Genomic DNA, 13,604 nt, shown 5'->3' with positions numbered 1-13,604 from the left:
AGTTTACACTTTTGTCTTGTTTTAGTTCATGTTCTCCCCATCGAGGGTCTTTTGTTTAAATAAAGTTTTTATTATTTAACTCTGCTGCCTGCGTTTGGGTTCTGTCCACACACCGTGACAGAATGAACCGACCAACTTCGAACCCAGCAGGCAAGATGGAGGCAAGACGAGCGACCCAGGCTCGTCGCCTCCTCCGTTTACGCCAGGGGCACTGTGATGTATTGGAGTTCGCGGACCACTTCTTTGAGGTGGCAGGGGAGATGGTCCACAGTGAGCAGGAACAGATGGTCCTGTTCAATGGCGGCCTCAACCAACCACTAGCGGGGTGGGAGATGCAGATGCTGAGACCGCTGGGCTTCACAGACCTGATCAGGTATGCCATGAATCGGCCGGAGCCCAGTGTCTCAGTCCAGCCCAGTTTTTCCACCCCGCTGGCCGCCATCCCCGAGGGCCATACCCTGCAAATCGGGGCCGTGGGCCTCTCCTCACCCTCTGCTCCACCACCAGCTAGCCTCCGTGGTAGGCGTGGACGGCGGGAGTCGTGGGACTCCCCGTCCGACTCATCCAGCACAGAGATAGTGGGGTCCCCCACCGCTACTCTGCAGCCGGCCACACGTCCTGTGAGCCGGTCAAAGAGGAAGAAGCAGAGGAGAGCTGCACCATCCTGTCCAGCCCAGCAGCCGGTATCCAGCCCTGCCCAGGCGTCCAGTCCGGTGGTCCCGTCCAGTCCGGTGGTCCCGTCCAGTCCGGTGGTCCCGTCCAGTCCGGTGGTCCCGTCCAGTCCGGTGGTCCCGTCCAGTCCGGTGGTCCCGTCCAGTCCGGTGGTCCCGTCCAGTCCGGTGGTCCCGTCCAGTCCGGTGGTCCCGTCCAGTCCGGTGGTCCCGTCCAGTCCGGTGGTCCCGTCCAGTCCGGTGGTCCCGTCCAGTCCGGTGGTCCCGTCCAGTCCGGTGGTCCCGTCCAGTCCGGTGGTCCCGTCCAGTCCGGTGGTCCCGTCCAGTCCGGTGGTCCCGTCCAGTCCGGTGGTCCCAAGTCCGGTGGTCCCAAGTCCGGTGGTCCCGTCCAGTCCGGTGGTCCCAAGTCCGGTGGTCCCAAGTCCGGTGGTCCCAAGTCCGGTGGTCCCAAGTCCGGTGGTCCCAAGTCCGGTGGTCCCAAGTCCGGTGGTCCCAAGTCCGGTGGTCCTTCCTGCACCCAGTCCGTCTCAGCCGGCCCTCCAACCTACAACCCAGTCAGCCTTGCCCCAGCCGTTCCCTACTACGGCCGTCCTGTCATGCCCTACCCCTTCTAGTTCCTCCCACTCCGTGAAAGGTATCCCTACCATGCCCCGGCCTTCCTATCCCACCCCTCCGCCCAGCTCTAGGAAGCAGGTTCCTGTCCCTCCTAAGTCCCCACCCAGTTATGTTCCCAAGTTTTTCCCACCAATTCCGCCTCCCCCCTTCCCATTGATGTTTATTTTATTGTCCAACCCCAATCCCTTTCTAGTCATGTCAGCCCTGCCCCTAGTGTGTTCTGTTCTGTGTTTATGGTGTCTGTCCTCCTGTCTGTCAGTCTTGTCATGTTTAGTGTGATCTTGAAGAACTCCTGGAGGAGTTCTTTAAGGCGGGCGCTCTGTCATGATCCTGCCTCTCCTTGTCTTGGTTTTCGAGTCTTGTGGCAGGATCATGTCAGTCCCATGTGTTTTGTGTGGAGAAAGAGCATTGTTTTGGTTTAAGAAGCCATGCTCTCTCTCCAGTGTCTCGTCCTTTAGCCCCGCCCCCTTGTTTCCCTGTTTGCAGTCCATTAGTGTTAGTCTTGTCTCCAGCCCTGATCCATCCTTCCCTTAGTGTTTCAGTCCCCTCACCTGCCTCGTGCAATCCTCCTGTTAGCTTTCCCTTAGTGTTTCATCCTTGTCACCTGTGGCCACTCTCCCTGTGTCATCTGTCCTTGTTAGTGTTTCCCTTTATCAAGCCCCAGTTTTCCCTCTGTCCCTTGTCGGTTCATTGTCATTTCGTCATTTTCGTACCTCCTCACGTCACCTTGTTGGATTATTCCTGTCTATGGATTATCGTGTTTGTTCCTGTTCTAAGTTTGTGGATTTTGTTGATTTATTATTCAAAGGACTTTGTTTGTTTTGTTCCCCATGTGGGAAGTTTTAGTTACACTTTTGTCTTGTTAGTTCATGTTCTCCCCATCGAGGATTTTTTGTTTAAATAAAGTTTTTATTATTTAACTCTGCTGCCTGCGTTTGGGTTCTGTCCACACACCGTGACATAGCGCAAGAGGGTTTAAGTTAGAGACCCCCAATTTGCTATGGTAACATATGAAACCACTTTTGGCCAATTTAAGAGATAGTCTAATTGCATTTGACCGGATTGTGTTCGTGGTAAAGATACTCATGTGGTTGAATGCGTTCAAACAGTCAAAAGAGACTGCCTGCTCTCTGCCTTTGGACAAAATCCATTAACATTCTGGGACTTGCATTAGCCTGATAGGATTTAAATTTTGCAGGTTAAAGAACTAAAAGTTTGGTTTAAAGACAAAAACATACCAAGAACTATGTTATTGCACCATTACCGATTTCTAACACACACTCACAGTGTTCAGTGTGCTCTGGCAGTTTTAGGAGCAGAAATAAAAAAAATGCTTCTCTCTGTATTCATAGGTACATTGTATGCACTCATTTAATCCATTTGACCGAAATATTAGAAAAAAAACCTTGAATTAAGCTGACCAACTTAAGCGTGGATGTCAACTTGCCTGGCTCAGTGCATGGATCTGTGTTCTGTCAGTGCTTGAGAGGTAAAGTATGGGAACAAAACAGAACACTTGGATTGTGGCAAAGAAACCCTATATACAATTTTCCCTCTTTTGCACTAAGACAGGGCGATTAATGGCCTGTTTGTGGCAGATAGCCATATGCAGATGTTTTTGCAGAGGTCTCTGCTTTGACCACAGAACCACTTTAGTGTGGCCTCACTCAAACCAGTGTCAGGATGGTTATGACCCAAAGTATTAAAATTGTATGATTCAGTTGACCATTCAGCTGGGACCAGCCATCAATGACATCAATATACTTTGTCACTTTAAATGCAAACTGACACTCCAATTTTTATATTGTTTGTTAAATGGCTAAATAGAGGAAGTAAAGTCTACATTAATACATATGTATAGTGTTCATATGGCTGCTTAATTATATGAGTTTACATACTGACATCTGTTTTCCACCTGTTACGTCTTAATGTTGTTTCATTAATTAACAATCCAGCACCTTAAAAGGGCACTGAGAGGGTCACAGGGTTCTTAAAAGGCCCTGACAAAGTTTTACAAACAAATGTTAGTTTAGATACGTCATTTAATTCTGAGAACGTGGCATTCGTTCATAGCATAGGACTGACTTTAATTTATATACAAGAATTAAAGATGTTTTTTTTATATTTCTCTTGTAGAAACTGAATGTAGAGGCTTCAGTTTCCTCAAGAAGGGGACAGTAATTTATGTTCACATTCAATACAATAAAGAAAAGCTCTGTGCATTTACCTCCATGCTAAGTTTCTAAGTTCCAAGTTTCTATCAATGCACACAGAAAGTGTCTTTTCTTTATTTGTTTCACCCTTATAAAGGTTCAAATAACTTTTAATTATATTTGGTCTTTATCAGCTGCCAGTACCACTATACGATTTGGTTGTTGGGCGCAGATGTCACTCTTTCATGTTATTATTCACCCATAAAATTAGGTACAAGCGCTCATCCCAATCCTGAAAGTCTTTTAATTAATTTTTAATTATATCACATGTGTTTAAGTGCAAAATCTCTGAAACAGAAATGTTTTAACAATCACCACCTGCTGGTTATAATTGTTGGCACAAAAAGCTCACCTTGTTTTACAAAGACCTATATGTACTACAATGTGCTTTATCCTATAACTATCTTAATTAAGTACCTCTGCTGTACTGTTTTCCCACACAAATATATAATTTTTTTTACTACTGTGTTTATTTAAGAAAAAGGCTTGAGTGGAGTAAAAGCAGATCATTTTCATTTTGTACAGCAATCATATTAGTTTATCTACATAACAATAATAAATAAGAGACAAGAAAAGACAAATAAATAGAAGTGTCCATAGCATGTTTAATGTTGGTAGCACAGAGTCTATAGGACCCCCCAGGTGTGCAGAAATGGTTTGACCCAATTCGTAGGCAGCCAATGATATTGACCCGTTTAAACTGGAAACCGGTGTCTGAATCACGCGTTGTTTACGTGTATTTTACGTGTACTTGACGTGTATTTAACACGTTGAGTACGTGTTAAATACACGTAAAGTACACGTTAATTTTTCACGCGTAAAGTACACGTAAAGTACGCGTAAAGTACACGTACTTTACGTGTTGTTGACGTGTTAAAATTCGCGCGTTTTTGACCCTATTGGCCTTCCATAGCCACAGGCTCGTTTAACACGGACACATCCACACATCGATCTCAATGACAGCTGCAAAAGCCTTTCTGTTGCATTAAAGGTTCCTCGAGGTGGACAAAATGACCACAGGAGGGAAAGAAAGAAAGGGTTCTGCTTTGCAGTAAATCAGAGGTATCCGGTCTTTATATTTTCTTTCTTCCAAACGGAGGTCAATATGTTTTTTGAAAATAAATAAATATTTAATCAGTTATGCACAGTGGGATATACCGTGTAAAAGATGTGATCTTTTATCAGGCCATTTATTTCATATATGTAAATGATATATATGTATTTATGTATAGGCTCTGTGGTTTTAGGGGAAAGTTCTCAGAAGTCTGATTATTAATATTTGTAAATAAATTAAAAAAACTACTGACAACATGCAAACAGCAAATGTAATGTAGCAATTTAAATGCAATTTATCAATTAAAACTAAATTAGCCTTTCCGTGCCATTGTCACATTTTCTCTTTCATAACAGAACTTCTTCTATCTTTGAATAATTTCCCAATTAAAACATTGTTCATAACAAAATATAAACCTGCTTGTGAAAACACAGCACAAGTCCTTCATAATATCATCCTGAAAATATAATAATATCTTCAATATTGACTGAATAATACCAAAATCTTAGTGAAAGTGCTTGACATTAATCTTTGATGCTTGTTATAATAATCAATTCTATTATGAGATGTTAGTCTGGGTTTTCACAGGGTCACACATGTTTACCTGCTGACTAATAATGCTAATGCTAAATGGAGATAAGAACGTTATGGTTAATAAAATATCACAAATGAAAGGTTGGAGACATATAGTAAACAGTAAACAGACTGACGGATACAAATGCTTTAATATTCGCTGCATGTTGTTTACTGTTGTGTGTCCATTTGTCTGCACTAGTGTTGTTAAAATAAGCACGTGTTTGCTGATCTTCATGCGGCGGGAGAGATAAATAAAGATATTAGAGGATAAAGCGAGAAAAGATCAATTACATAAATGTTCCTGATAGCACGTGTGATGTGATTCTCAATATAAACAAAATAATCAAAAGTGTTAAATGGTTTATTAGGCTGTCTGGCGGTCCACCCACTGAAGTTGACTGCAATAAACTTTGTGTCAGATTATGAACCAGAGCCAAATTCCACATTTCCACATTAATATCAGCTGGAGCGTGTACAGACAATAATCAAGAACTTTCTATGATCTAAAACCATGTGGCATTCCTTGCATTACTTGCCTCCAGTCAGACAGTGCAGATTCATTTAGGCCTACATGCAAAATAGCAGAAAGATGACAGGTGTGCCAATGATGATAAAACAATGCAATAATTAAAGAATAAAATACATCAATTCATTTAAACATGCAGAAAAGTCAAACATGTTTAAAAACGTTTAAGAGAGCACAGATCATGTGGTTTAAAGGCTGTGCATCCGATACAACGCAAAAGAAGATATTTTGAGAAATGTGGTTTTGCATTCAATGGATGTCGTTTGATTATAAACATTTCTGCAGAAGAAAATCATACAGGTTTGGAATAACTGAAAGAATTTTCATTTTTGCCCGAACTATCCCTAACATTATCAATTCCCATAACTATACACATTTCGAGCATTGTGCCGTGTTGCTTTTTGATCTGAGGTAGAATCCGGTCCTGAAGCTAAATCTGTCTTCAGGCACTTCTCTGTTTACCCTGGACCTGCCGTGTGATTGACACCTTTGCATGAACGCTTTACTTACAGGAATCCAGCTTGAGCCAAGTTTCTGTCTCGGATACATCATATTTAAACCAACAAAACAATAGCAGCTGGAAATTGCTTCGGGGGTGTAGCCTGATCTTTATAGAAGAGATCTAAACAACGTCATAAAAGGCACATCGTTTTTTTGCTACTTTGATACCTTTTATCTAATGCATTAACAAACATCATGTTTGGTGTTAAGCCACCTCCTTTGTATAGCACAACCTCAGATGACTTTATCACTAGATCAGTATAATTGTATGCTTCATTGACAGATTATTCATTACATTGAGTGATGATCACAAAGAAATATCATTTGATCTCAAGAAGTCAAGTAACTCACTAATTTGAATGAATTTACCTTCCAGCTACAGGAAGAGACAAACACGTCTCAGGTGTAAAGCTGTGTAAATAACAGTGAACACAAAAATCTGCCCTCGAGTTCAATTGTCTGCATGTACATGTACAGCAACATAAATGACATTCACACGCATGTATAAATATGCGCTTGTGTTGTTGATAGGGGGTTAGTTGTCACAACAGGAACCGGAGTCACCTTTATGGAGACTGTCTGAGGATAAGTGTCTTTATGCTGACGAACACAGAGAAAGATAAACAGATCTTGTCCCCCATTGACTCTCATAGTAGGAAAAATATTTTCTCTTTTTATTTTTCTGTTGAACTCAAAAGAAGACATTTTGAAGAATGAATGACAGCAAACAGTTCTGGGGAACTTTTGACGACCATTGTATTTTTTCCTACTATGGGAGTCAATGGGGGGCAAAATTGGGTTATGAGCATTTTTCCAAATATCTCTCAGATATTTATCAGAACAAAGACATTTATACACATTTGAATGTAAATTGTCATTTTTGGGTGAAGTATCACTTTTACAAGACACAAAAGGAGAAGAAGTATTAACCAAAAAACCAACAAAGTATCAAATTATATCAAAGTGCATCAACACTGATACTTTAATTGTATACATTTGCATGTTATCTGAAACTACTTGAATCTAACAACATATTTCAGAAAATAGCCTTGTCTAAATTAACATGTGCTTTCATTACATTCATGTATTTATAACAAAATACTCTGAATTCAGAATCCTGAAATCCTGACAGTGCTCCTTAAGCATGTGAGGTTATCAGAGGAATAAACTAAAGTCAGATCAAAAAATTATTCAAACCAACAATGCCATTCAGCGTATAACATCAACACACTCAACAGTCTCTGGGTTTATAAATATGTGTTTATTAAATGAAATCCTCAAAAAAGGCTTCTGTGAATATTACAAACAACGACCACAATTATGTTTACCATTATAATCTCTTTTTGTGCAATCTTTTCATTGTCTGCAAATCCAAACCTTATTCAAGACTGCAGTTGTTTGAGAAATCAGTACTTGGTTAGTCATTTAAAACACACAAAAATGCAAATTCCATGACTGTAGCAGTAATCTGTAAGGATAAACTCCCATACAGATGCATCGCACTCATTTACTGGATGTTTAGATACGAAAAGTTTGTTAGATAAGACTGCAGACGTCCAGTCGCTGCATTTGAACATGAAAACTTTCCACTGCACCATCTCTTAAATCATCAGAATATTAGTTGCATAACTGAGCCAAGATATTCTGGGCAAGACATAAACATTGAATTTAAAAATACATCATGTCAGCGATTCTTGTTAGGAACGCTGCCCAAATCCAGCCCACCAGAATCTGAATTCATGTCTTACACGGTTGTGTTGTTCATGCAGCCGGACACAATAAAACAGATTAAACAACAATCTGATTAATCAGGGGAGCATTTCGCATTTGTATTATTTGACCTCTGGTAGAAGTGTAAGAGTGCTGCCTTACATTGTTTTAACATGACAACAACCCTGAAAATGTTAATTCTTTAAAGAAAAGTGATATAATTTCATGACCTACAAAACTCTTCTGTTGATAAAGAGGAACATGAGCGTGCCACACGGGAGTTTTAGACTGAATGAGGACGTCTCATCTTTTGGAAGTATTCTTGCCTCTGTGATGTTTTGCTGGTAATGATCTCCTCTCGAAGTCTGAAAAGGGCCGTGTTTAGTGGCACATTTCTTTGATTTTCTAGATTTTACTGCACTTCTGCTGTGAGATGTTTTCTTGTTTTTCTTGCTTTGAAGACTCGATTTAGTTTTGACGGAGCGGTGGTAGATGTCTTTCGAATCAGGAGTGATTTTCTTACAGATACAGATGAAGGAGTGACGCTTGGCTTTCTCTCAATGTTTTTCCTTTTCAGTTTGTTTTTCAGAGATGTCCTCTGCTTTATCGTGGACGTGTGAGTTTGGGGTGACGGTGTGAAGGTGATGGGTGAGTTTGACCGCACAGTTTTTCCAAGTTTAGCCGCTTGTATTTTCTTCTTTTTATCACTTTTCTTAACTGACTTTTGACTGAGCTGAAAAGCGTCTTGCTTCGCAGGTTTGACTGAAACACAGCTCTTCTGCAGCCTCATTTGTTTGGATTTAGAACTTCTTTGTTTGTTTTTATGTGATGATTTCAGTAGCTCTTCTTTGCATGACGGGTCAGTGATATCACGGCTTTCATTATTCCCAATTGTTGAATTGTACGGTGTGGAATCTTTCAGTACCGCTACAGGTGCCTCCTGAAATGATGTGCACCTGCAGAAACAGATCAAACAGACAAATGGTAAAACCATGTAAATGTTCCAAATGCTTTTAAATCATAATAAAGTCATGCGACTTCACATTGACTTAACTTGGGTTTAAAATGAGTGGCTTCTCATATATGAATGTCTTGTAGCCTTTAAAATGATAATTTACTTAAACACACAAACAAAATGGAAAAAATGCAACTACAAATAAATACACAAGGGGTGAGCCCCTGATGCCACGAATGAGAATCTTCACATTGCATGCACAAAGAAGAGAAGAGTGACAGGTCTATCAACCATAAATCCATTTGACAATCAAGATTTGACATTCGATTAGCAGGAGCATACGTGACCCAAACACCTTGAGTTCAGTTGCACAGATTCAAATGCCACCTGCTGTGTCCCATTCTATTGCAAGGGGAAAATATATATATATAGAACAAGAGACAATCATGTATATGTTATCTTAGATATGCATAATTCAAGTTGGTAAACTATTGTAAAAACAAACACTCTGCTTAGTACCGTGACTCTCCCAGCAGGACCCGACTTGACTTGCTTGAGTGAGCGGTAGACTTGACTTGTCTTGTTTAATTTTGTGAACTGCAACTTGAGAATTTGCTCAAAGACCTACCTGCTTGTGACTCTGTGAAACTATCACAGTATAGCAGCTAACATCCATCATCACTAATGTAAATATACTGTATCTCTGTCAGATGATAAAATGGTCTAAGACAGTTTCAGTTTCTTGACCGATAACTGTGCTGTCCACTGCTGTTACCAAATCAAACATGATGCTGTTTGGTAGCTAGCAAGTAGCTTCAAACACTTGAAAATTTACTTTTTTGCTTCACACTTACATTCCAAACCAGTTGAACTGGGTGCATCGTTTCCTTTGGTTCAACTCGAAGCAACGGATTTTAAGAGCGTTGAAGAAACTGTAGCCCACCATGTTGGAGATAGTGTCATTACCTGCGAGAAGACACCGTTTAAATCTAATAGAGAAAGGAAAATATAAGACACAAAGAAAATTTGATTACATACAAGAATCAATCATTGTTTGCTCAATATTAGTTAAAACCCAAATATGCTTCTGCATAAAAGGGGTCGACTTGTGGAATGGTCTCACCGATTGATCTTAAGAGGAGCAATTCCATTTATTATTTTAAAAAACAGTTTAAAAACTTAATTTTTGACAAATATATTGATATTTAAGAAAAATTGTCTAAGATAAGTTTATGTTTGTTGTGCATTAATTAAAACAACGCAAGCAATGTGTTTATGTATGTATGTATATATATATACATAAGTATATATGTACCTATATGTTTATGCAGGTATTGTTTATGCTTAAATTTGATGGGTAGATGTTGTTTTGTAAATAGGGTAGGCGCAATAAGCCACGGCTTCAGCCTACACCTTTTCGGTTACCATCTTTGTTTGTAATAAATTTTCTGTACATATATTTTGTCCTATGTTTTAGTAACCGAATAAACCTTCATTCATTCATATCAGATTTGTATAAGCAGAAACATCCCAGAACTGTATACAATACTTTTCCTTTTTTATTCTGGAATCGCCCTTAAACGACATCAGAGAGCGAGAGAGAGATGCAGAGAAAAAGGATGAGTTATGACTATTATGAGTCTCCCCTGAGGACGTGAACTGTGGAATGTGATGTAGCCCACAGCTCTCAGTGCTCACCTGTGGTCACAGTCACAGTGGGAGATAGTGAACAGGGTGGGGTTGAAGACACCAAAGTTGACAGAGAAGGCTCGAATGATGTGCTCACAGTGATCGTGTTGTCTGCAGCATCTGTCTGCATTCTGGAACATTCCTAAATAGCAATGGGAAAAATGAATATCACGCATATCAAACAACTTCAACCGATCATATAGTTAAACACGGTTCATTTTTATATTCCGATGTAAACAATCTTCTTAATGCTGCATTGTTTATTTAATTTATATTTATTAAGGTTTTGTAAAAGTGATTTTTTTAAATGATATAGGCTAAACGTTAGATGGCTTACAATTTTGTGAAAACACAGCCTCTCTCAGCAATGAAATGCCCTAGGCAATGATATGTTCAGTTTTTATGAATGAGAACTTACCCAGCTGCTCATAGCTGTCAGCGCTGGTGCCTCTGCCGCACCAAAGGGTTCCCGGTAAAAGCAACAATGCGCGTTTCTGTCGACTTTTGACGCTCAAGTCTACCTGCTGTCTTTTCTTTAGGTCTTTTTGTGAACCTAAACCGCTCAACAGATTAGAATTGAATTTGCACAAGCTATCGTCTTCCAGGATCGAGCTTAAGTTGAATTGAAGCAGTTTCTCCGCAGCGTCCGGCGCGCGTTCTCCGCACAGCGACAGATAACGCGCGATCAAAGTCGCGTCGGTACTTGTGAAACAATCGTCAACGCTTCGCTCTGATGTCCACCTGCTCCAGTAAAAGCGACGCGATGAGTCCAGCTGATTGGTCAGAAAACTCACCTCAAAGCCCCCGTGTTCCAATTTTATGCTGTGGCAAAATTGAGTTTTATCCCCGCAAATAACCGAGGTATTGCAATAGCACAAGACTATTATAATTCCGGTACGAAATAAACTCCAGATTCTCATAAAGTGGCGATGTTGTGACATTGTAGCGAAGAGGTCAATGGTGATTTCAATGAAAAATCTTCATCAGCAAACCAGCATCAATCTGAGGATAAACTGCGCGTTCATTACCTGTGCATAGATTGACATACAGCCCATGCGCATTCGCCCGTTCACTGAAGTCACGGAAACTGAGTTACGTGTTAAAACTTGTATACCGAGTTAAAACGTCACGACTCGAGATTAACTGGATCCCCACCTACTCATGGAGACTTGAGGTGAAGGAGGGATTAGGATTCAAGGCAAATACACCAACGCAAATATGCAAAAACATTAGGTTAAAGTGGGAAAAACAAAGGGCCACTGAAGTTTAACCAAAAACAACGCATATTTATTAATTTATATATATATAAAAAACAAAATAGAGAAGACTTTAAAGGGAACTGGGGGTATAGAGAGATGTATGGCTTAATACGTTGTAATAGCCTTACACTACTAGCATTTGTCGTAAGAAACACATCAAAAATTCAATTCTTTAAAAAGCCTAAATGTAATACTCATTTTAACCTAAGAAGGCCGCCATGTTCTTTTTCGATGACGTGAAATGGTTGCAAGCACAGGCAGCCAAACTGAACACAGACACACTAATCAGTTCTTCAGTAGACATAAGGTTCTGTAGGATAAATATATATATATATATATATATATATATATATTAAATTGATTGCAATTAAGAGATGAGCATGCGCATAGCGCTCCCAGCAGACTATAGATGCATGTCTAAATCCCTTCATGATATCCCGGACCACGGAGGGCCGTTTGTTTTAAACAAGTTGTAAACAAAAACACGGACAGAGTCTTCACGGGTAAGATTATTGTTAGTTCTTTATTTTACACACTAACTGTATTTATTAGCAGGCGTGACTCCACTTACAACAGCTTACAGTGATGAGTGGATACATGTCTGCATGAACAGATAACTGCTGTCAAGCCCCTTTGCTATTTTTGCAGCATCTGTGACTAACACCTGTAACCATAGGGACGGACTGCAGTGGCGTTTAGACCTCAGAGGTTTAGTTTGAAATTAAAATGCCAACCTCATGTGCAGAACACTCACAGGCTTTATTTCAGCAGGTCCACTGTTCCCTCTATTACCAATATAACAGGACACACAGTAAAACAAGCAGGAAAGACTGTGAAGGACAAAACTCTCAGAAAACTCACTTTTACTCAGGCACTCAAAAGCTCTGGCTGAAGATTGCTCTCGTCATCATACAGAAGGATATTCTTAGCTCATGACATTTGCAGTTTCAATTGCTTCCCATAGCATTAGGGTCCTGGCAATGTTTATTTTTTAAATTTGATTCACGTCTAACATTTGTTTACGATAACATTTTAACATGACTGCAAATAATTAATGTTTGTCAATAAATCAGGGATGTAAATGGGGGAAATGCAAGGGGAAACAGTTCAGCCTCATAATGTAGAGGACAATTCATTGAAATGAAACACAATGCAATTAATTCACAGATAAGACATAAACATTTTCTGGCAAATTTATGAGATCTTTAAAATGATATTGATGTACGTTTTACTTATGTCGTCAACCCACTGAGAGCTTTTAATGGCCTTTTCAGTGAATTAATTCAACAATGCCTTCATGATGAAGTCTGACAGTTTCCATGGCTTCAACGACGGCATCTTCCAAGAACAGTCCCAAGACGGATTGTAACTTTCATCATTCGCTGGGTTTCGTCCTTTCCATGACGGCCAGCGTTGGGGTTTCCACAGCAAAGCATCACGGGCACGAGGGAGGAAAAATAAGACTTGACGTGGATTTGACGGGAGCGATCATAACGACCACGAGCCTCCTCCGGTAGATCCGCGCGCCTCTGTGTGCGCAGTCGCGCTCTTCTGTATGCGCAGTCGCGCGCTGAAACACTCCGCATTGTGTGCAGTCGCCTTCATACAGTGAGCTGTTGGCAGCAGGTGAGAACATGCACACGTTTTCTCAGGAATGTTTTTGCCTCCTTGTGTTATTAATATTCCGGGTTTGTAGCCTAACGCGTAAAACAACGACAGGTCTTTGTAATGTTGCGGGCGGACGTTTGCGTCTCGCACAGATCGTGAAACGATTAATTGCATGACTGAATTGCAAACGCTTTATGACGAAATGGATTCATTTATGATTCTGGTGC

The 13,604-nt window shown here is 40.5% G+C and overlaps 1 protein-coding gene across 1 annotated transcript; it reads right to left on the bottom strand.

The window, feature by feature from the left end:
- Positions 1-7,399: 7,399 nt before the first annotated feature.
- On the bottom strand, positions 7,400-11,590 carry LOC306902224 (group 3 secretory phospholipase A2). Its single transcript, XM_079470616.1, has 4 exons — positions 10,929-11,590; positions 10,520-10,652; positions 9,676-9,810; positions 7,400-8,822 (listed from the first exon to the last, which is right to left on the bottom strand). Exons 1-4 carry the CDS (start codon positions 11,449-11,451, stop codon positions 8,279-8,281), a joined length of 1,335 nt encoding a protein of 444 aa, XP_079326742.1. The 5' UTR covers positions 11,452-11,590; the 3' UTR covers positions 7,400-8,278.
- Between the last annotated feature and the right edge of the window lie 2,014 nt (positions 11,591-13,604).

This window comes from Barbatula barbatula, assembly GCF_947034865.1.
Source record: "Barbatula barbatula genome assembly, chromosome: 1".
NCBI lineage: Eukaryota > Metazoa > Chordata > Actinopteri > Cypriniformes > Nemacheilidae > Barbatula > Barbatula barbatula.
Note: the sequence above shows the minus strand (reverse complement) of the source record. Positions and strands in the feature narration are given on the sequence as shown.

Excerpts from the sequence above, each read along its gene's own strand:
- LOC306902224 (XM_079470616.1), bottom strand. The coding sequence starts at position 11,451 with ATGTCACAACATCGCCACTTTATGAGAATCTGGAGTTTATTTCGTACC. Across the intron at positions 10,653-10,928 it reads TGACAGCTATGAGCAGCTGG|GAATGTTCCAGAATGCAGAC; the intron begins GTAAGTTCTCAT and ends ATTGCTATTTAG. Across the intron at positions 8,823-9,675 it reads CAGTTCAACTGGTTTGGAAT|GTGCACATCATTTCAGGAGG; the intron begins GTAAGTGTGAAG and ends CTGTTTCTGCAG.